At 43.9% G+C, this 21,100-nt stretch overlaps 2 protein-coding genes across 3 annotated transcripts in view; both read right to left on the bottom strand.

The window, feature by feature from the left end:
* The window catches only part of phka1a (phosphorylase kinase, alpha 1a (muscle)), a 64,850-nt gene extending 61,435 nt beyond the window's left edge, over positions 1–3,415 (bottom strand). Inside the window, exon 1 of one of the 2 annotated variants that reach the window (XM_052497717.1) lies at positions 2,870–3,415. In XM_052497717.1, coding sequence (XP_052353677.1) covers positions 2,870–2,947 — 78 coding nt within the window. In that variant the 5' untranslated portion in view covers positions 2,948–3,415. The remainder of the gene's footprint in view (positions 1–2,869) is intronic. The other variant, XM_052497718.1, reaches the window with a different exon arrangement.
* Positions 3,416–10,658: 7,243 nt separating this feature from the next.
* On the bottom strand, positions 10,659–14,561 carry leap2 (liver-expressed antimicrobial peptide 2). The gene is made up of 3 exons (XM_035760591.2): positions 14,345–14,561; positions 13,278–13,456; positions 10,659–12,524 (listed from the first exon to the last, which is right to left on the bottom strand). The coding sequence occupies exons 1-3, from the start codon at positions 14,414–14,416 to the stop codon at positions 12,485–12,487; spliced, it is 291 nt and encodes a 96-aa protein (XP_035616484.1). The 5' UTR covers positions 14,417–14,561; the 3' UTR covers positions 10,659–12,484.
* Between the last annotated feature and the right edge of the window lie 6,539 nt (positions 14,562–21,100).

Below are 21,100 nucleotides of genomic sequence, written 5' to 3'. Positions count from 1 at the left end.
AAAAAAAGAATAAAAAAATATGAACAGTAGTATAATCTCCCACCATAATAATATTGTATTGCTCGTAAGGTTGATCATTTATTAGATATATTTTCAAAAGAAATGTGGATTATCGTTATTTGGTCCATAAAGGTTAATGAGACAAATCTGTTTTCCAATAACATGCTTAAAATAATCCCATCTACCTTGAGGATCTGTTTGGACAATTTGCAAATTCAGATCAAAATGACTGCTAATTAATATCATCACCCCTTTTGAGTTTCTTTGCCCACAGGAGAAGTATATTTCACCCCCCCCTCCCATCTAAAATTGTTGAATCAGTTTCCTGTAAACAATATAATATATTTATTCTCTTTAAGCCAGGTAAATACTGATAGTATTTTCTTATTATCTGCTAAACTGTTACAATTATAACTTGCTATACTTATTTCACCAATTACCAATGAGATACAATAATTAATTTGTAATTTTCAGAATAGCCATGGAGTACTCTTTGTGTCTCGTAACATTTGGTTGTCAATATACAGTTTATCGACTACGAGAGCTACACACTTCCCTTTTCATTTATTCTCCTTGAAGATTGGGTACAGAACTTTGCGCCGTTTTGTAATCTCCCTCGAGAAATTATCATTCATGCCTATTTTCGTGCCAGCGAGTCTTTTATCCATTACTGCATCCTTAAAGAAAGCAAATTTGGCAGCGATTAGGCTCGTATCTCTGTCCGAAACAGTGTACATGTTCCAGTGGGATTTCATCGACAGCGTCGAGTGGGATTTCATCGACAGCGTCGAGTGGGATTTCATCGACAGCGTCGAGTGGGATTTCATCGACAGCGTCGAGTGGGATTTCATCGACAGCGTCGAGTGGGATTTCGTCGACAGCATCGAGTGGGATTTCGTCGACAGCATCGAGTGGGATTTCGTCGACAGCATCGAGTGGGATTTCGTCGACAGCGTCGAGTGGGATTTCGTCGACAGCATCGAGTGGGATTTCATCGACAGCATCGAGTGGGATTTCGTCGACAGCATCGAGTGGGATTTCGTCGACAGCATCGAGTGGGATTTCGTCGACAGCATCGAGTGGGATTTCATCGACAGCATCGAGTGGGATTTCATCGACAGCATCGAGTGGGATTTCATCGACAGCATCGAGTGGGATTTCATCGACAGCGTCGAGTGGGATTTCATCGACAGCGTCGAGTGGGATTTGAAGCGCTATAAGAAATAATTCCTTAACTACTTTCAGGAAATTCTCCTTCTCTTTCTTAAATACCAGTAAGTACTAGATTTTACTCTGATAAATCTAGTCTGTATGTCAATTAAAGCTTCTCTCAGAAAGAGGTTCTCCGTTTTAAGTTCATTAACGTCCGTCCATTTTAGCTTGTCTGTGTCTTTCTCCAATGTCGCAGCTTTTTCCGTCACTCATCTCGAGGCCTTCAACTCCTTTATATTTATCTTTACTGACTAATTCAAGTATGCCCAGTTTGTCATTTATCGACTTTAACAAATCACTTTCCACCCTTACCAGTCCCGGTGGTGAAAAGCCTAAATTGTCTGTATCCGTCAAGGAGTCGCGTTTTCTTTTAAGAGATTGATGTTCCTCGTTTACTCTCCGTCATGTTTGAGTGTTGCTTGTTTTTGTAATATTTGACGATACATTTCTCTAGCCTTATTTCTTTTGTGTTGTTTTCCAGATTGAACGTCATTACCCATGAGTATAAGAAGTTATAATATATAGTCTAACTTACAGATATTGAATATTACGTTTTTATCTTGAGACGATCTGCACCGCTGTGTTCAGTCCGCCATCTTGGAATCTTACAAAACAGGTAATTACTTGATACATTGGAAAGAATTTACGAAACAAACTAAGCAAACTAGAATGCTATTTGGCCCTAAACAGAGAGTACACAGCGGCAGAATACCTGACCACTGTGACTGACCCGAAATTAAGGAAAGATTTGACTATGTACAGAATCAGTGAGCAAAGCCTTGCTATTGAGAAAGGCCGCCGTAGGCAGACATGGCTCTCAAGAGAAGACAGGCTATGTGCTCACTGCCCACAAAATGAGATGGAAACTGAGCTGCACTTCCTAACCTCCTGCCAAATGTATGACCATATTAGAGAGACATATTTCCCTCAGATTACACAGATCCACAAAGAATTCAAAAACAAATCAAATGTTGATAAACTCCCATATCTACTGGGTGAATTAGGCTGTCATTGTAAATAACAATTTGTTCTTCGCTGACTTTCCTAGTTAAATAAATGTAAAATCAAATGTTTTTATTTTTATTTTTTAAATGCCACAGTGTTCCATCACAGCAGCTAGATTTGTGACCACAAGAAAAGGTCAACCAGTGAAGAACAAACGACATTGTAAATACAACCCATATTTATGTTTATTTATTTTCCTTTTTTAACTATTTGCACATAGTTACAACACTGTATATAGACATAATATAACATTTGAAATGTCTTTAATCTTTTGGAACTTCTGTTAGAGTAATAATTACTGTTAATGTTTTATTGTTTATTTCATTTTTGTTTATACTCTATTTCACTTGCTTTGGCAATGTAAACATATGTTTCCCATGCCAATAAAGCCCCTTGAATTGAAATGGAATTGAGAGAGAGAAATAAATTAAGAATAAGTGATACGTCGTTTCAAAGGGAGCTTTTGTGAGCTTTCTCTAAAACCAATGTTCACGCTATGTAAACATGAATGTCCTCCTGCAAGCTGCTGTGTGCGTGCAACAGTCAACATGTCCCAACGCCACAGACAGTAGGTTAGTTTAGAGGTCAGAATGGATGGCCCTAAAAAAATATATAGCGTTAGCAGAAGGGACAACGCATAAACAACGCTCACTTGATATCGGAGTATGGTTTGATGCACTATCCGGGCATAGTTGTCCAGTTTCACTCCCGAGTTGCTTCGACTTCTCATGTTTTTGGGTTGATGATACTCGTCCGTATCCGTGGTTGAGCAGAGAAAAGGAAGCTTTGAGTTCTCCCCGAGACTCGCTTCGGCATTAGCCTACTTCACAAATATCTCTATTGTTTGACACGAGGAACAAGACAAGACGAAGTTGAGAGGTGATAGGAAACGTGTAAGTTACAAATGTTACAGTAGTAGTCTACTATCGCTGCACCGCCTCCAAACGTCCTGGTATCGATGAGCGAGCTATGGCTGTAACATAATTAACACTGTAGGCTGAAATCCGATATCGTCCTGAAAATAAAAACCACCCTCAGCTGTTCCAACCTATAAGGTACACGCAGAGCAACCATACACAAACCACTCTGTGTTTTGACTGTATCGCCTTTGTTGCTGTCGAATTCTTCAGACAGCGAGTTTCTGCAGAGAGAAAAAAGAACCTCTTAACTCGTGTAAACATGGTGCGAACTAAAACCAGGAAGAGTGCAAAACTATTACACAATCCAACTGAAACAATAACCCGAAATAATGTATCCGTAATTTATAAAGATATAATTATGGTATAGTCACTGGGAGATTTGAGGCGTGTTATTGGAGATATGTAGGGAACTATTTTTAGGTGTCTGCAAGGACAGAGGGACTGGAGCGTTCGATTGTTTTACAACACAGTACCAGACAAACGTTTATTTGGACTGTTTTCTACATTGTATAATAATAGTGAAGACATCAAAACTATTAAATAACACATATGGAATCACGTAGTAACCAAAAAAAGTGTTAAACAAATCAAGAGAGATTTTATATTTGAGATTCTTCAAAGTAGCCACGGCTAAGGGCTGTTCTTATGCGCAATGCGGAGCCATTAGCCGTTGTATTGTTTAGCCGTGGTAAATATATATTTTTAAACTGGGTGGTTCAAGCCCTGAATGCCTATTGGCTGAGAGCCGTGGTATATCAGATGGTATACCACCAGTATGACAAAACATATTTTGTACTGCTCTAATTAAGCTGGTAAAGAGTTTATAATAGCAATAAGGTTTGTTCAAATAATGATTGACATACTTTCATTAAAAAGGTTATTTTGATGAATGTATTTATACTATTTTGACCTTCCATACATTTCTTTGTATATATCCATTAAAATGATGCCAGATGAATGATTTCAACAGGTTGAGAAACGTTGTCTGACTGTCTGTCTCTTCCCGACTCCCGGTCCCTGCTGTACACATGCATTACTATGGGACAGCTGGAGACTGAATTTGAATGTTTAAACAATATTGCAAATGTCGGAGAGACAGACAAGGTTTATACAAATCTCCGCTGTTGAAAACTAAATGTTAGTCTAAAAGAAATGTGAGATAATGTCTAGATGCTTTTTATAGTGGAGATCAATTTTATAAATTGCCTGGCTGGGCTGATGAGACAGTGGATTGCTCAGTCAGACGGGACAGAGTAAATAGGCATTTTAACGGCATAGGGCTGTTCCGGTGGGAACTTGTGGAATAGACACCGGCTGGAATGCACTTTTAACCAATCAGCATTCAGGGATTAGACCAACCCATTTTATAAATATATAGGTGTCTTTTATACTGATAACAAGTTCAAACAGGTGCCATTAATACAGGTAACGAGTGGAGGCCAGAGGAGTCTCTTAAAGAAGAAGTTACAGGTCTGTGAGAGCCAGAAATCTTGCTTATTTGTAGGTGACCAAATACTTATTTTCCACCATAATTTGCAAATAAATTCATTAAAAATCCTACAATGTGATTTCCTGGATTTGTTTTTCTCATTTTGTCTGTCATAGTTGAAGTCTACCTATGATGAACATTGCAGGCCTCTCTCGTCTTATTAAGTGGGAGAACTTGCACAATTGGTGGCTGACTAAATACTTTTTTGCCCCACTGTATAATGTGTGTGATGGAATGTGTAGACAATATGGACAGTAGATGGATAGAATATGTAGCATATCTGAAGAATAGCCAATGTACAGCAATAGCTGAACAGCATGAGCCTTGACGAGAATACAGTACATACAGTTGAAGTCGGAAGTTTACATACACTTAGGTTGGAGTCATTAAAACTCGTTTTTCAACCACTCCCACAAATGTCTTGTTAACAAACTATAGTTTTGGCAAGTCAGTTAGGACATCTACTTTGTTCATGACACAAGTCATTTTTCCAACAATTGTTTACAGACAGATTATTTCACTTATAATTTATAATAAGTTTGCATACACTGAGTTGACTGTGACTTTAAACAGCTTGGAAAGTTCTAGGAAATGTGGTCATGGCTTTAGAAGCTTCTGATAGGCTAATGACATCATTTGAGTCAATTGGAGGTGTACCTGTGGATGTATTTCAAGGCCTACCTTCAAACTCTGTGCTTCTTTGATTGACATCATGGGAAAATCAAAAGAAATCAGCCAAGACCTCAGAAAAGAAATGGAAGACCTCCAATAGTCTGGTTCATGCTTGGGAGCAATTTCCAAACGCCTGAAGGTACCACATTCATCTGTACAAACAATAGTACGCAAGTATAAACACCATGGGACCACGCAGCCGTAATACCGCTCAGGAAGGAGACACGTTCTGTCTCCTAGAGATCAACGTACTTTGGTGTGAAAAGTGCAAATCAATCCCAGAACAACAGCAAAGGACCTTGTGAAGATGCTGGGGGAAACAGGTACAAAAGTCTCTATATCCACAGTAAAACGAGTCCTATATCGACATAACCTGAAAGGCCGCTCAGCAAGGAAGAAGCCACTGCTCCAAAACTGCCATAAAAAAAAGCCAGACTACGATTTGCAACTGAACATGGGGACAAAGATCATACTTTTTGGAGAAATGTCCTCTGGTCTGAATAGAACTAGAACTAATAGAACTGTTTGGCCATAATGACCATCGTTATGTTTGGGTGAAAAAGGGGGGAGGCTTGCAAGCCGAAGAACACCATCCCAACCGTGAAGCACGGGGGTGGCAGCATCATGTTCTGGGGGGTGCTTTGCTGCAGGAGGGACTGGTGCACTTCACAAAATAGATAGCTACATGAGGTAGGAAAATTATGTGGATATATTCAAGCAACATCTCAAGATATCAGTCAGGAAGTTAAAGCTTGGACGCAAATGGGTCTTCCAAATGGACAATGACCCCGAGCATACTTACAAAGTTGTGGCAAAATGGCTGAAGGACAACAAAGTCAAAGTATTGGAGTGGCCATCACAAAGCCCTAGCCTCAAACCTATAGAAAATGTGTGGGCAGAACTGAAAAAGTGTGTGCGAGCAAGGAGGCCTACAAATCTGACACCAGTTCTGTGAGGAGGAATGGGCCAAAAGTTTTGTGGGAAGCTTGTGGAAGGCTACCTGAAACATTTGACCCAAGTAAAAAAAATGTAATTGCAGTGCTACCAAATACTAATTGAGTGTATGTATGTAAACTTCTGACCCACTGGGAATGTGATGAAAGAAATAAAAGCTGAAATAAATTATTCTCTCTACTATTATTCTGACATTTCACATTCTTAAAATAAAGTAGTGATCCTAACTGACTTAAGACAGGGAATTTTAACTAGGATTAAATGTCAGGAATTGTGAAACACTAAGTTTAAATGTATTTGGCTAATGTGTATGTTAACTTCTGACTTCAACTATATTTAGTGCAGAAAAAAGGAACTGTTTCAGTTTATTCACTACACTGTGTTAACCAGGAGGGGGCGGCAGAGACACACGTTTCATTTACCACAGTCCCCTGTGGTGTGTGTGTGTGTGTGTGTGTGTGTGTGTGTGTGTGTGTGTGTGTGTGTGTGTGTGTGTGTGTGTGTGTGTGTGTGTGTGTGTGTGTGTGTGTGTGTGTGTGTGTGTGTGTGTGTGTGTGTGTGTGTGTGTGTACTTGTGTGTGTGTACTTGTGTGTGTGTGTGAAATTGTGTGTAGCTGTTAACGTGTTCTATGAGTGGTTGTCAAGTGCTCACTGAGTGTTCAACAGAACAGATGAGTATAGAGATTCTCTCCTCTACCTTTCCTCCTCCACTCCTCTATCCCTCCACCCCTCCTCCACCTCTCCTCTACCTTTCCTCCTCCACTCCTCTATCCCTCCACCCCTCCTCCACCTCTCCTCTACCTTTCCTCCTCCACTCCTCTATCCCTCCACCCCTCCTCCACCTCTCCTCTACCTTTCCTCCTCCACTCCTCTATCCCTCCACCCCTCCTCCACCTCTCCTCTACCTTTCCTCCTCCACTCCTCTATCCCTCCACCCCTCCTCCACCCCTCCTCTCCTCCACCCCTCCTCCATCTCTCCTCTATCCCTCCTCTCCTCCACTCTCCTCTCATTCTCCGCCCCTCCTCTCCTTCTCCACCCCTCCTCTCCTCCACCCCTCCTCTCCTTCTCCACCCCTCATCTCCTCCACCCCTCCTCTCCTTCTCCACCCCTCCTCTCCTCCACCCCTCCTCTCCTTCTCCACCCCTCCTCTCCTCCACCCCTCCTCTCCTTCTCCACCCCTCATCTCCTCCACCCCTCCTCTCCTTCTCCACCCCTCCTCTCCTCCACCCCTCCTCTCCTTCTCCATCCCTCCTCTCCTCCACCCCTCCTCTCCTCCTCCACCCTTCTACCCCTACTCCACCCCTCCTTTCCTCCTCCACCCCTCCACCTCCCCTTATCCTCCCCTCCTCCTCCCCTCCTCCACCCCTCTCCTCCTCCACCCCTCCTCTCCTCCACCTCTCCTCCACCCCTCCTCTCCTACTCCACCCCTCCTTTACCCTTCCACCCTTCCACTGCTCCCCTCCACCTCTCCACCCCACGTCTCCACCCCCCCATCTCTCCACCCCACGTCTCCACCCCCCCATCTCTCCACCCCACGTCTCCACCCCCATCTCTCCTCCTCCACCTCTCCACCCCACGTCTCCACCCCCCCATCTCTCCACCACTCCAGTGGATCCTAGGATGGAGGCTCGTCTGTGGGTAGATCATCTGGGTTGGAGTGAAGACCTCCTCTGAGCCACAGGCATGCTGGTTGTCTTTGTGACTCATTGGTTCATAGCCCCACACTGTGTCCCAAGTGGCACCCTTTTCCCTCCCATAGTGCACTACATATGACTAGGGCCCATAGGACTCTGGTGAAAAGTAGTGCACTATAAAGGGAATAGGGTGCCATTTGGGACTCATTTTGTCCCATAGAGAGCTCAGGGAAACAAGACAATGGGTCATCACACACACACACACACACACACACACACACACACACACACACACACACACACACACACACACACACGAGTGCCCATGCCACTGCAGAACCTGAGACAGAGCTGCATTTCCTGACAAAATGTTTAAAAAATATAAAACAATTAGAGAGGGTTATTTCCCCAAATTTGAAACCCTTATTCAAGGTTTCAAAGACCTCTCTGATGAGAGTAGGCTGCCCGTCCTGTTGGGGGAGGACGCAGAGAGCTGTGGGTTGGCAGCGCACTACATTGAAGACCTCTCTGATGAGGATAGGCTACCCATCCTGTTGGGGGAAGACGCAGAGAGCTGTGGGTTGGCAGAGCACTACATTGAAGACCTCTCTGATGGGAACAGGCTACCCGTCCTGTTGGGGGAGGACGCAGAGAGCTGTGGGTTGGCAGCGCACTACGTTGAAGACCTCTCTGATGAGGATAGGCTACCCATCCTGTTGGGGGAGGACGCAGAGAGCTGTGGGTTGGCAGAGCACTACATTGAAGACCTCTCTGATGAGGATAGGCTACCAGTCCTGTTGGGGGAGGACGCAGAGAGCTGTGGGTTGGCAGCGCACTACATTGAAGACCTACGCAGAGAGCTGTGGTTTGGCAGCGCACTACATTGAAGACCTCTCTGATGAGGATAGGCTACCAGTCCTGTTGGGGGAGGACGCAGAGAGCTGTGGGTTGGCAGCGCACTACATTACTGCCTGCCAGAAGATGATGGACAGTGTCTGACAGACCAACCGACCAACATGTCCTCTACTGTATACTAACATGTCCTCTATTGTATACTAACATGTCCTCTACTGTATACTAACATGTCCTCTACTGTATACCAACATGTCCTCTACTGTATACTAACATGTCCTCTACTGTATACTAACATGTCCTCTACTGTATACTAACATGTCTTCTACTGTATACCAACATGTCCTCTACTGTATACTAACATGTCCTCTACTGTATACTAACATGTCCTCTACTGTATACTAACATGTCCTCTACTGTATACTAACATGTCCTCTACTGTATACTAACATGTCCTCTACTGTATACTCACATGTCCTCTCCACCTTGGTTATTGTTATCGTTCATTGTTTGGTTATTTCAACCCTTGATTATTGCTGTTACTGTTGTCCTGTTGACAACATTGATTACCAAAGTAAGCTTTGGCAATATGTACATTCTTATGTCATGCAAATAAAGCAAATTTAATTGAATTGAGAGACAGAGAGGGAGAGAGGGGGAGAGAGGGAGACAGAGAGAGAGAGAGAGAGACAGAGAGAGAGAGAGAGAGAGGGGGGAGACAGAGAGAGAGAGGGAGAGAGAGGAGACAGAGAGAGAGAGAGAGAGAGGGGGAGACAGAGAGGAGACAGAGAGGAGGAGGGGGGAGGGAGACAGAGAGAGAGAGAAGCAAGAAAGAGACCCTCTCAGCTAACCGGTCTCTGATCACCACTATTCTATCTCTCTCTATGATACATACTTGGCTGACCCTGACATTGTGCAAGAAACATTAGACCTACAGATGTAGTATCTTAATTTGATCACTATATTCTTGCTGAGAACTGTCCTGCAGATGAGCTTTGATTATATAAATTTAATGAAAACCCACACTAGCGCACGGTTATATTAAGTATATTGCACTTAGTATTGCATCATGTTGTCTGCTTTTTGCCAACCAATAGCCTAACCACCAATCAAGCAACATTATGGACTAAACGTTCAAGTCCTGTTGCTGCAGGATTATTTTGCTGTGACAAAATAGGTCTAATTAAGATCCTACGTCTGTAGCAATCCCAAATACCTACGTTGCACATGTTCATGAAACCATATGGGTTGCACACAGTCATCATTTCTCTATGTCAAAATAGATGATGATGAACTGCGTTTAATATACCCTGCATTGCAGTTTGGTTAGAGAACTAAAGTCAAATGTATTTCTGTTCGCAGTACTTTCATCGGTTTTGTAGCACCTCATTTAAAATCTTTGTATTTTCTAACTGACTTGGAAATAATTTTTCTGAAAAAATAGTATGTGTGATGCATGCTCAAAGCCAGAAGTATGTCGACAGTTGAGTTTTACAGTTTGGTTCCTCTTGTACAGATGTGGAATATTAATTTGATCCCTCGTCCTGCACTGCAGGAAATGCAGATGAGCTTCATGACTCATGTAAATTCACTGAAAACCCACATGAACTCACAGTTACATTATCAGTATTGCACTTTTCATGTAGTCTACTTTTGGCCAGCTAATAGCCTAACTGCCAATCAAGCAAGTTTATGGACTCAAATTCCGTTGCTGCAGGATTATTTTGCTGTGACAATACCGGTCAAATTAAGATCCTACATCTGTACAAACATTTCACAAATATGTAAACAACGTTTATTCTTTATTTCCAAAGTTTGCGTTATGAAAATACAAGAATATTAAGAGACTGATATTAGTAGACCGTAGTAGACACACTGAAAAGGGGCTTATAAAAGACAAAGGAAATCTGCCTCAGGGGTAATTTAAGAATACTCTTTATTTAGTATTGCACATTGTTTTGTGACCAGAGGAGATTGATATACGTTGGTATCTATGGCAACCACGTAGTTTAAGGAAGTATAATACAATGAATAGGATATTTGAATGACATTTTGTTCAAATGAGTACGAATGATAACGAATGGTATAAATAAGAAATCTTAATAAAAAATATATCATTTTGATGCTGTTCATCAGACCACAGGCTTAAACATAATTCCCAACCTTGAGACTAGTTGTAATCTCACAAAATACTGACTACGATATAAATACTTGTTTAATTACATACATACAGTAAATACATATACGAAAACGATTTAAATATGTTTCTATATATTAAAAGTAGAAAAAAGTGAGCATGCATAAACATGAAGTTGGATAGAGAGCACTTGGACCAAAGGCCATTGCAAAGACAGGAGACGAGCTCTCTAGTACATCTCTATATGCATAAAACATCTGGCCGGGAGGTCAAAGGTGAGGTCAATCATTACACATAACCATTGCTCCATGTCTGTTCTCACTCTCTATCTCTCTCTTTCTCTCCCCCTCTACCTCTGGTTCAATGACACTACGGTTTCTCTCTCTCTTGTTCTCCCTTTCCCCTTTTTCACTATCTATCTATCTATCTATCTATCTATCTATCTATCTATCTATCTATCTATCTATCTATCTATCTATCTATCTCTTTCTCTCCCCCTCTACCTCTGGTTCAATGACACTATGGTTTCTCTCTCTCTTGTTCTCCCTTTCCCCTTTTTTCACTCTCTCTTTTTTTTTAGTATATTTTTTACCCGGAACACAAAGTTCCAAAGTCTGACGTTATGACATTGCCTATCTCTCTCCACGTCACTATCAAGTATGATACAAGTATGATACAAGTATGATACAAGTATGATACATGTACCATGAAAATGTATCTGATTCTGATGTATTTTTTTAACGCGATCTAATCCGATTGAACAGATACTCTGCACGACAGATATTGTTGGAGGATAAATTCCTCGATGGCAAAGTGAATACAGTCACCATTACGTTGAATGCGAGTGTGTTGACTGTTAACATTTGGTGAAGCACTTTGACAGACTATGTTTAGGCGCCTAGCTACTGTTTTGTCTCTGGCCAGCACCCTGTATGAAATATTAGTAGAAATATTGAAAACCTTATAACCAAAAATCCATGTGTCTGTCACATTTACATGCTGCTCCCTTTGGTACGGTCCAAAAGCTAGCATTCAATATCACATCTTCACTCTTAGAACAAAAAAGCATTATCTAGAACCCAGAAGGGTTCTTGGGCTGTCCTCATAGGAGAACCCTTTCTACCTGGAACCCAGAAAGGGTTCTCCTACGGAGACACCCGAAGAACCCTTCTGGGATTATTTTTCCTAAGAACGTAACCCAACCTTTTGCCTAAGGAAAATCCTAAAGGACGATACATTCGTAGGAACATCTCAATAAGGGGTTTGTTAAAGATGCTTTAGCCTGTAATATTAGGCTAAACCTTTATCAGCATGTCATCTGCTTACTTTGGTAAAGTCAGAAAGATTAGAGTAAAATATAGCAATCCCCTTTGCCTAAGCAAAATATTCAGGAATATATATATATTTTAGGTATACCTTAACCTTTCCTTTAAGATATGTTAACCCTTCTCATACTTCAGCGATACATTATGAATACAGAGATTGTTTTGCATAGATAGATGTCAAGCCACATAATGTCTGCATGTTTGGCTATGTAGAGGAGAGGGAGGGTATGTCCATGGAGAACAGATTGGGGAAAATGTTGGGAGCGTTCCTCCGTCTTCTCTTCTAGGACTTGATGGGTTGGCTGAACATGCAGTGGCCACCCCTGGAGAGGAGAGGAGAGGAGAGGAGAGGAGAGGAGAGGAGAGGAGAGGAGAGGAGAGGAGAGGAGAGGAGATGAGATGAGATGAGATGAGATGAGAGGAGAGGAGAGGAGAGAGGAGAGGAGAGGAGAGGAGAGGAGAGGATGGAGTGAAAGAGAGAAAGAGAGAGAGAGAGAGAGGGGGAAGGAGAGGAAAGAGAGGAGGTTGAGAGAGAGAGAAAGTGAGAGAGAGAGAGAGAGAGAGAGAAAGTGAGAGAGAGAGAGAGAGAGAGGGGGGAAAAGGAAAGAGAGGTGGTTGAGAGAGAGAGAGAGAGAGAGAGAGAGAGAGAGAGAGGGAGAGAGGGGGAAGGAAAGGAAAGAGAGGGGGTTGAGAGAGAGAGAGAGAGAGAGAGAGAGGGGGGGGGGGGCAGTAGATACATTTTTCTTTTAGAATGAATCAGCAACATGTTGGTGTTTTGTTCAGCTGTATTAAATGAAAAGTTAGTCAATGGGATCTTTATGAGACATTAACCCTCTGTTTCACACATTAACCCCTTGTTTCACAAAGCAAGACTAGACGAAAGGGCCTGACTGACGTGCCGGGCAACAATCTACGTTCATACATGGAACTGGGAGTCAAATAAGACAAGGTCAAGTCAACAATGTGGTGCTGTTGATGCAGCAGTGTGGCTTCGCACTGTAACGATTAGTTATGACCCAGGTGTGTTGCCCAGGTGTGTTGCCCAGGTACCCAGGTGTGTGTGACAGATACCTTACCTGCAGATCCCAGTGGAGCACTCATAGTTGTTTAGACAGTACGCCCCGTAGGGTTTAGTACCCATGGTCCTCCATAACGGGGTCATACGAGCCATCCGCTTCAGTGCCCTCTGACCTTCAGGCTGGAGATGACCAGAGCTGGGCGGGACATCCACAGACGGAACAGGGCTGGCAGACGCCTGATTGAACAGATATAATCAATGAAGATCCAACGGTACAGACAGACAGTTAAAGACAAAGGCAGAGCCAGCTAAGAACATATATCATATACATAAACATTATGAATGCCCAGTAGCAGTATGCTCGCTCGGATAAAAAAATATACAAATCACATATCATAACATCAAACTGTTCAGTGAAATCCTTTACATTTTTATTTTATTAGGCAAGTCAGTTAAGAACAAATTCTTATTTTCAATGACGGCCTAGGAACAGTGGGTTAACTGGTCTAGGAACAGTGGGTTAACTGCCTTGTTCAGGGGCAGAACGACAGATTTGTACCTTGTCAGCTCAGGGATTCAAACTTGCAACCTTTCGGTTACTAGTCCAACGCTCTAACCACTAGGCTACCCTGCCGCCCCAACATTCATTCATCTGTTTGAGGTGGTTATATTGTACAGTACTAACACGCAGTAACAGTATGCAGCAATGCTAAACATATATAATGGGCTTCTATTTTCAAATGATTCAAAAGGGCTGTTCCAAAGTTCTGTAGAACGTCTAGGGAGGGAACAGGGCAGACACCTGATAGACAAATACAGATATAATCAATGAGCTATCGTTGTTCCTGACTTATAAAATACAAAATACATACAAACAACAACAAAAAAAGATGACAAATGAAATCTCACTCAATATTTCTCGCAATAAATATGCATTTTCCATTTAAAGGGAAGTTACTCCTGAGATTGTGAGGAACTTCCACTGCTGACACATTTTTCACTCCTTTCCACATTTGAAAGTTCCTCGCACGGACCCCGTACTGTTTGAGGTTGCATGTTCACTTTGACTGTGTCCAAAGATATTTCACAAATGAAGAAACTGTCAAAATAAAGGCTTGGTCTTACCTGCGGACCGAGCACCAGAAACACCAGGAACCATGTGAAGGCTTTCATGAAGTAGTGTTGACGGTCCTGCATGTTGGAGTGGCTTAGAGTCAGATGATCCAGAAAGACAGAAGTAGAGTAGAAGTAGAGTAGACAGAACTTTGAAAACACGTATTGTACTGTGTCCTCAGTAACTGGAGCTCTGGTGGGATCTCTCTTCTCTCTGCAGAAGTAGATTGTCCCTTCCTCTTTATAGTCCCCCTTCTCTCTCTCTCTCTCTCTCTCTCTCTCTCTCTCTCTCTCTCTCTCTCTCTCTCTGTCTCTCTCTCTCTCGCTGTCTCTCTCTCTCTCTCTCTCTCTCGCTGTCTCTCTCTCTCGCTCTCTCTCTCTCTCGCTGTCTCTCTCTCTCTCTCTATCGCGCTCTCTCTCTCTCTCACTGTCTCTCTCTCTCTCTCTCTCTGTCTCTCTGTCTCTCTCTCTCGCTCTCTCTCTGTCTCTCTCTCTCTCTCGCTGTCTCTCTCTCGCTGTCTCTGTCTCTCTCGCTCTCTCTCTCTCTTTCCCTCTCTCTCTCTCTCTCGCTGTCTCACTGTCTCTCTCTCTCTCTCGCTGTCTCTCTCTCGCTGTCTCTGTCGCTCTCTCTCTCGCTGTCTCTCTCTCGCTCTCGCTGTCTCTCTCTTGCTCTCTCTCGCTGTCTCTCTCTCGCTCTCTCTCTCTCGCTGTCTCTCTCTCACTGTCTCTCTCTCACTGTCTCTCTCTCTCTCGCTGTCTCTCTCTCGCTGTCTCTCTCTCTCGCTGTCTCTCTGTCTCTCTCTCTCGCTCCCTCACTGTCTCTCTCTCGCTGTCTCTCTCTCTCTGTCTCTCTCTCTCTCTCGCTCTCTCACTGTCTCTCTCTCTCTCTCTCTCTCTCTCTCTCTCTCTCTCTCTCTCTCTCTCTCTCTCTCTCTCTCTCTCTCTCTCTCTCTCTCGGTCTCTCTCTCGCGGTCTCTCTCTCACTGTCTCTCTCTCACTGTCTGTCTCTCTCTCTCGCTGTCTCTCTCTCTCACTGTCTCTCTCTCTCTCTCCCTCTCGCTCTCTCACTGTCTCTCTCTCTCTCGCTGTCTCTCTCTCACTGTCTCTCTCTCTCTCACTGTCTCTCTCTCTCTCACTGTCTCTCTCTCTCTCTCACTGTCTCTCTCTCACTGTCTCTCTCTCTCTCACTGTCTCTCTCTCACTGTCTCTCTCTCTCTCTCTCTCTCTCTCTCATCACGTGTTTGTTCAAAGTTTGAAGATCGTTCTGATCAGCTTTTCTCTAGACGGGGCCCTAAACCGTGAGTCAACAGAACAGTACAGCAGTACAGACACAAACGCACGTACACACACACACACGTACACACACACACACACACACACACACACACACACACACACACACACACACACACACACACACACACACACACACACACACACACACACACACACACACACACACACACACACACACACACACCTAAAATACAGCACTGCTGGCATGGGCGTGAAAGTGAGGGGGAGGGAAGGTTGAAAGGTGAGGGGGAGGTTGAAGGGTGATAAGAAGAGTTGCCCTTAGACACAGATCTAGTATCTATTCTTGCCATAACCATTAGGGAAGGAACTGTCAATCTGACCTGATACTTGTGCTAAGGGGCGACATTGTTATTCCTTACCCCCCTCCCAACACACACATGCACACGCACACACCAAAGCACTACTAAGTAACACATCTAGGGACTAGAGGATTTTTTATGACTGAGCACACACTGACTGTATAGATTTAATATTGTCGTTGTAGTTGCTGTTAATGGTAATCCCATATCCACTACTGCTATTATTGTTGCTGTTGGTCACACCTTTCTGTTATATGTCAGTCTTTTAACTCTCCATGTCAATAAAGTTGACTGAATTGAATTGATTCCTGGAATGTGTGCATCATGGAGGCGTGAGTGAGAAACCATGTGTGTCATCACATCTGCATAAGAGCCTGGTCATGAAGAAATCACGAGGAGAACAGACCGCAGAGAGAGAACAGTGTTTAGAACCGGGTTTAGAACCGGGTCAGGCAAACCAAAGGTCCTGCCTTTCCGTCTGACTCACCGACTCTCTGTCATCTGGATTGCAGTGTTCCACATTCAGAGTAGAGTCTGGAGATGGAACATACTGTTATCTGGATTGCAGTGTTCCACATTCAGAGTAGAGTCTGGAGATGGAACATACTGTTATCTGGATTGCAGTGTTCCACATTCAGAGTAGAGTCTGGAGATGGAACATACTGTTATCTGGATTGCAGTGTTCCACATTCAGAGTAGAGTCTGGAGATGGAACATACTGTTATCTGGATCGCAGTGTTCCACATTCAGAGTAGAGTCTGGAGATGGAACATACTGTTATCTGGATTGCAGTGTTCCACATTCAGAGTAGAGTCTGGAGATGGAACATACTGTTATCTGGATCGCAGTGTTCCACATTCAGAGTAGAGTCTGGAGATGGAACATACTGTTATCTGGATTGCAGTGTTCCACATTCAGAGTAGAGTCTGGAGATGGAACATACTGTCATCTGGATTGCAGTGTTCCACATTCAGACATTCAGTGTTCCACATTCAGAGTAGAGTCTGGAGATGGAACATACTGTTATCTGGATTGCAGTGTTCCACATTCAGAGTAGAGTCTGGAGATGGAACATACTGTTATCTGGATTGCAGTGTTCCACATTCAGAGTAGAGTCTGGAGATGGAACATACTGTCATCTGGATTGCAGTGTTCCACATTCAGAGTAGAGTCTGGAGATGGAACATACTGTTATCTGGATTGCAGTGTTCCACATTCAGAGTAGAGTCTGGAGATGGAACATACTGTCATCTGGATTGCAGTGTTCCACATTCAGAGTAGAGTCTGGAGATGGAACATACTGTTATCTGGATTGCAGTGTTCCACATTCAGAGTAGAGTCTGGAGATGGAACATACTGTTATCTGGATTGCAGTGTTCCACATTCAGAGTAGAGTCTGGAGATGGAACATCTATTGCAGTGTTCCACATTCAGAGTAGAGTCTGGAGATGGAACATACTGTCATCTGGATTGCAGTGTTCCACATTCAGAGTAGAGTCTGGAGATGGAACATACTGTTATCTGGATTGCAGTGTTCCACATTCAGAGTAGAGTCTGGAGATGGAACATACTGTTATCTGGATTGCAGTGTTCCACATTCAGAGTAGAGTCTGGAGATGGAACATACTGTTATCTGGATTGCAGTGTTCCACATTCAGAGTAGAGTCTGGAGATGGAACATACTGTTATCTGGATTGCAGTGTTCCACATTCAGAGTAGAGTCTGGAGATGGAACATACTGTTATCTGGATTGCAGTGTTCCACATTCAGAGTAGAGTCTGGAGATGGAACATACTGTTATCTGGATTGCAGTGTTCCACATTCAGAGTAGAGTCTGGAGATGGAACATACTGTTATCTGGATTGCAGTGTTCCACATTCAGAGTAGAGTCTGGAGATGGAACATACTGTTATCTGGATTGCAGTGTTCCACATTCAGAGTAGAGTCTGGAGATGGAACATACTGTTATCTGTGTTTCTCAAAGGGAACCTTCCTTGACCTTTCACCTATATTCAAACAGCACGGATGAAAGTACACTACAAGACGGAAAGTATGTGGACACCTGCTCGTCGAACATCTCATTCCGAACTCATGGGCATTAACATAGCACATGCCCCCCCTTTTGCTGCTATAACAGCCTCCACCCCTCTGAGAATGCTTTCCACTAGATGTTGGAATATTGCTGTGGGGACTTGCTTTCATTCAGCCACAAGAGTTCAGGCACTGATGTTGGGCGACTAGGCCTGGCTCTCAGTCGGCGTTCCAATTCATCCCAAAGGTGTTCAATGGGGTTGAGATCACGGCTATGTGCCCCAAACTGTTGCCACAAATTTGGAGGTACAGAATCATCCAGGATGTCATTGTATGCTGTAGAGTTAAGATTTCCCTTCACTGGAACTAAAGGGGCCCGAACCATGAAAAACGCACCCAGACCATTATTCCTCCTCCACCAAACTTTACAGTTGGCACTATGCATTCGGGCAGCAAAGCGTTCTCCTGGCATCTTACAAACCCATATTCGTCCGTTGGACTTCCAGATGGTGAAGCGTGATTCTTCACTCCAGAGAACACGTTTCCACTGCTCCAGCGTCCAATAGCAGCAAGCTTTACAAATCAAATGCAAATAGCCTGGGTAGCCATTTCACTAGATGTTCAGGAGTCTTATGGCTTGGGGGTAGAAGCTGTTTAGAAGCCTCTTGGACCTAGACTTGGCACTCCGGTACCTATTGCCGTGTGGTAGCAGAGAGAACAGTCTATGACGAGGGTGGCTGGGATCTTTGACAGTTTTTAGGGCCTTCCTCTGACACCGCCTGGTATAGAGGTCCTGGGTGGCAGGAAGCTTGGCCCCAGTGATGTACTGGGCCGTTCGCACTGCCCTCTGTAGTGCCTTTGGGTCGGAGGCCGAGCAGTTGCCACACCAGGCAGTGATGCGACCAGTCCGGATGCTCTCGATGGTGCAGCTGTAGAACCTTTTGAGGATCTGGGGACACATGCCAAATCTTTTCAGTCTCCTGAGGTGGAATAGGCTTTGTTGTGCCCTCTTCACGACTGTCATGGTGTGCTTGGACCATCTTAGTTTGTTGGTGATGTGGAGACCAAGAAACTTGAAGCTCTCAACCTGCTCCACTGCAGCCCCATTGATGAGAATGGGGGCGTGCTCGGTCCTCCTTTTCCTGTAGTCCACAATCATCTCCTTCGTCTTGGTCACGTTGAGGGAGAGGTTGTTGTCCTGGCATCACACGGCCAGGTTTCTGACCTCCTCCCTATAGGCTGTCTCGCTGTTGTCGGTGATCAGGCTGTTTTGTCATCGGCAAATTAAAATTATGGTGTTGGAGTCGTGCTTGGCTGGGGAGTCATGAGTGAACAGGGAGTACAGGAGGGAGCTGAGCACGCAGTCCTGAGGGACCCCCGTGTTGATGATCAGCGTGGCGGATGTGTTGTTCCCTACCTTTACCACCAGGGGGCAGCCCGTCAGGAAGTCCAGGATCCAGTTGCAGAGGGAGGTGTTTAGTCCCAGGGTCCTTAGCTTAGTGATGAGCTCTGAGGGCACTTTGGTGTTGAATGCTAAGCTGTAGTCAATGAACAGCATTCTCACATAGGTGTTCCTTTTGTCCAGGTGTGAAAGGGCAGTGTGGAGTGCAATAGAGATCGCACCATCTGTGGATCTCTTGGGGCGTTATGCAAATTGGAGAGGGTCCAGGGTTTCTGGGATGATGTTGATGTGAGCCATGACCAGCCTTTCAAAGCACTTCATGGCTACAGACGTGAGTGCTACGGGTCGGTAGTCATTTAGGGTAGGTTACCTTAGTGTTCTTGAGCACAGGCACTATGGTGGTCTGCTTAAAACATGTTGGTATTACAGACTCAGACAGGGAGAGATTAAAAATGTCAGTGAAGACACTTGCTAGTTGGTCAGCGCATACTCGGAGTACACGCCCTGGTAATCCATCTGACCCTGTGGCCTTGTGAATGTTGTCTAAAGGTCTTACTCACATCGGCTGCGGAGAGGGTGATCACACAGTCTTCCAGTACAGCTGGTGCTCTCATGCATGTTTCAGTGTTATTTGCCTTGAAGCGAGCATAGAAGACTGTGTTGAAGTAGAAATGTTTATTACAGCAATAGGGGCAGGCAAACGACAGGTCAAGGCAGGCAGAGGTCGATAATCCAGAGCAGTGGGCAAAGGTAAAGGACGGCAGGCAGCCTCAGGAGCAGACAGAGAGGTCAGGCAGGCGGGCTCAGAGTCAGGACAGGCAAGGGTCAAAACCAGGAGGGCAAGAAAAAGAGAAACTGGGAAAAAGCAGGAGCTGAGACAAAATGCTGGTTGACTTGACAAACAAGACAAACTGGCAACAGACAAACAGGGAACACGGGTATAAGTACCCAGGGGATAATGGGGAAGATGGGTGACACCTGGAGGGGGTGGAGACAAGCACAAGGACAGGTGAAACAGATCAGGGTTTGACACTGTCAGTAATGGGTGTGGCTGAAATAGCTGAATGCACTCATTTGAAGGGGCGTCCACATACTTTTGTATTTATAGTGTATGTCTTCCAGAACAATCCATACATTATGTAAAGGGATGTGGTCTATCTCTTGCATGTTATTGTATTTTGAAACAAAAAAACACGCAATCATATTGATTTGACAAGTTAAATGTGATCTAAAATGAGGTTAAAGCTCTTGCAAGAACACATGTTTGAATTCTAATACAATACAGACAATCCATAAAACAATGAAAAATGAAGTTCTATGTTCTGAGTTCTAAGTTCTGAATTATGAGTTCTAAGTTCTGACGTCAACATTCTTATAAGACAACGCTCTGTCTGTCACCTCATGGTGATGTTTCGTGCCCTTTGAACTTTGATTGGCATTGAGTAACATTGACTACAAAATCTGACCTGAGACACGATTCTCTTATCAATCACCCCCCCCCCCCAAAAAATGTGACCGTTGCAAACTGCACTGTGAACACAGACCTTCACAGAATGGACATACTCAGAATGTTAGAATCTATGGGCACAGTTCAGGCCTTGAATCAAATTAATTTCCCAACTGAAAGTGCTTGAATCGCTAAAACGCACACGCAGTGAAAAGTGAGGAATTCGTGCCAATGCAATGTGTGCTTAGTGGGACATATTTTGGGGGAGATGT

This window comes from Oncorhynchus keta, chromosome 35 (assembly GCF_023373465.1).
Source record: "Oncorhynchus keta strain PuntledgeMale-10-30-2019 chromosome 35, Oket_V2, whole genome shotgun sequence".
Taxonomy (NCBI): Eukaryota; Metazoa; Chordata; class Actinopteri; order Salmoniformes; family Salmonidae; genus Oncorhynchus; species Oncorhynchus keta.
Note: the sequence above shows the minus strand (reverse complement) of the source record. Positions and strands in the feature narration are given on the sequence as shown.

What these genes read in the sequence shown, in the direction of transcription:
- leap2 (XM_035760591.2), bottom strand. Translation starts at nt 14,416, where the DNA reads ATGCAGGACCGTCAACACTACTTCATGAAAGCCTTCACATGGTTCCTG. An exon ending in TTCTGGTGCTCGGTCCGCAG is followed by an intron (nt 13,457 to 14,344) that starts GTAAGACCAAGC and finishes CTGTTCAATCAG; the next exon opens with GCGTCTGCCAGCCCTGTTCC. An exon ending in TGCTCCACTGGGATCTGCAG is followed by an intron (nt 12,525 to 13,277) that starts GTAAGGTATCTG and finishes TCTCCTCTCCAG; the next exon opens with GGGTGGCCACTGCATGTTCA.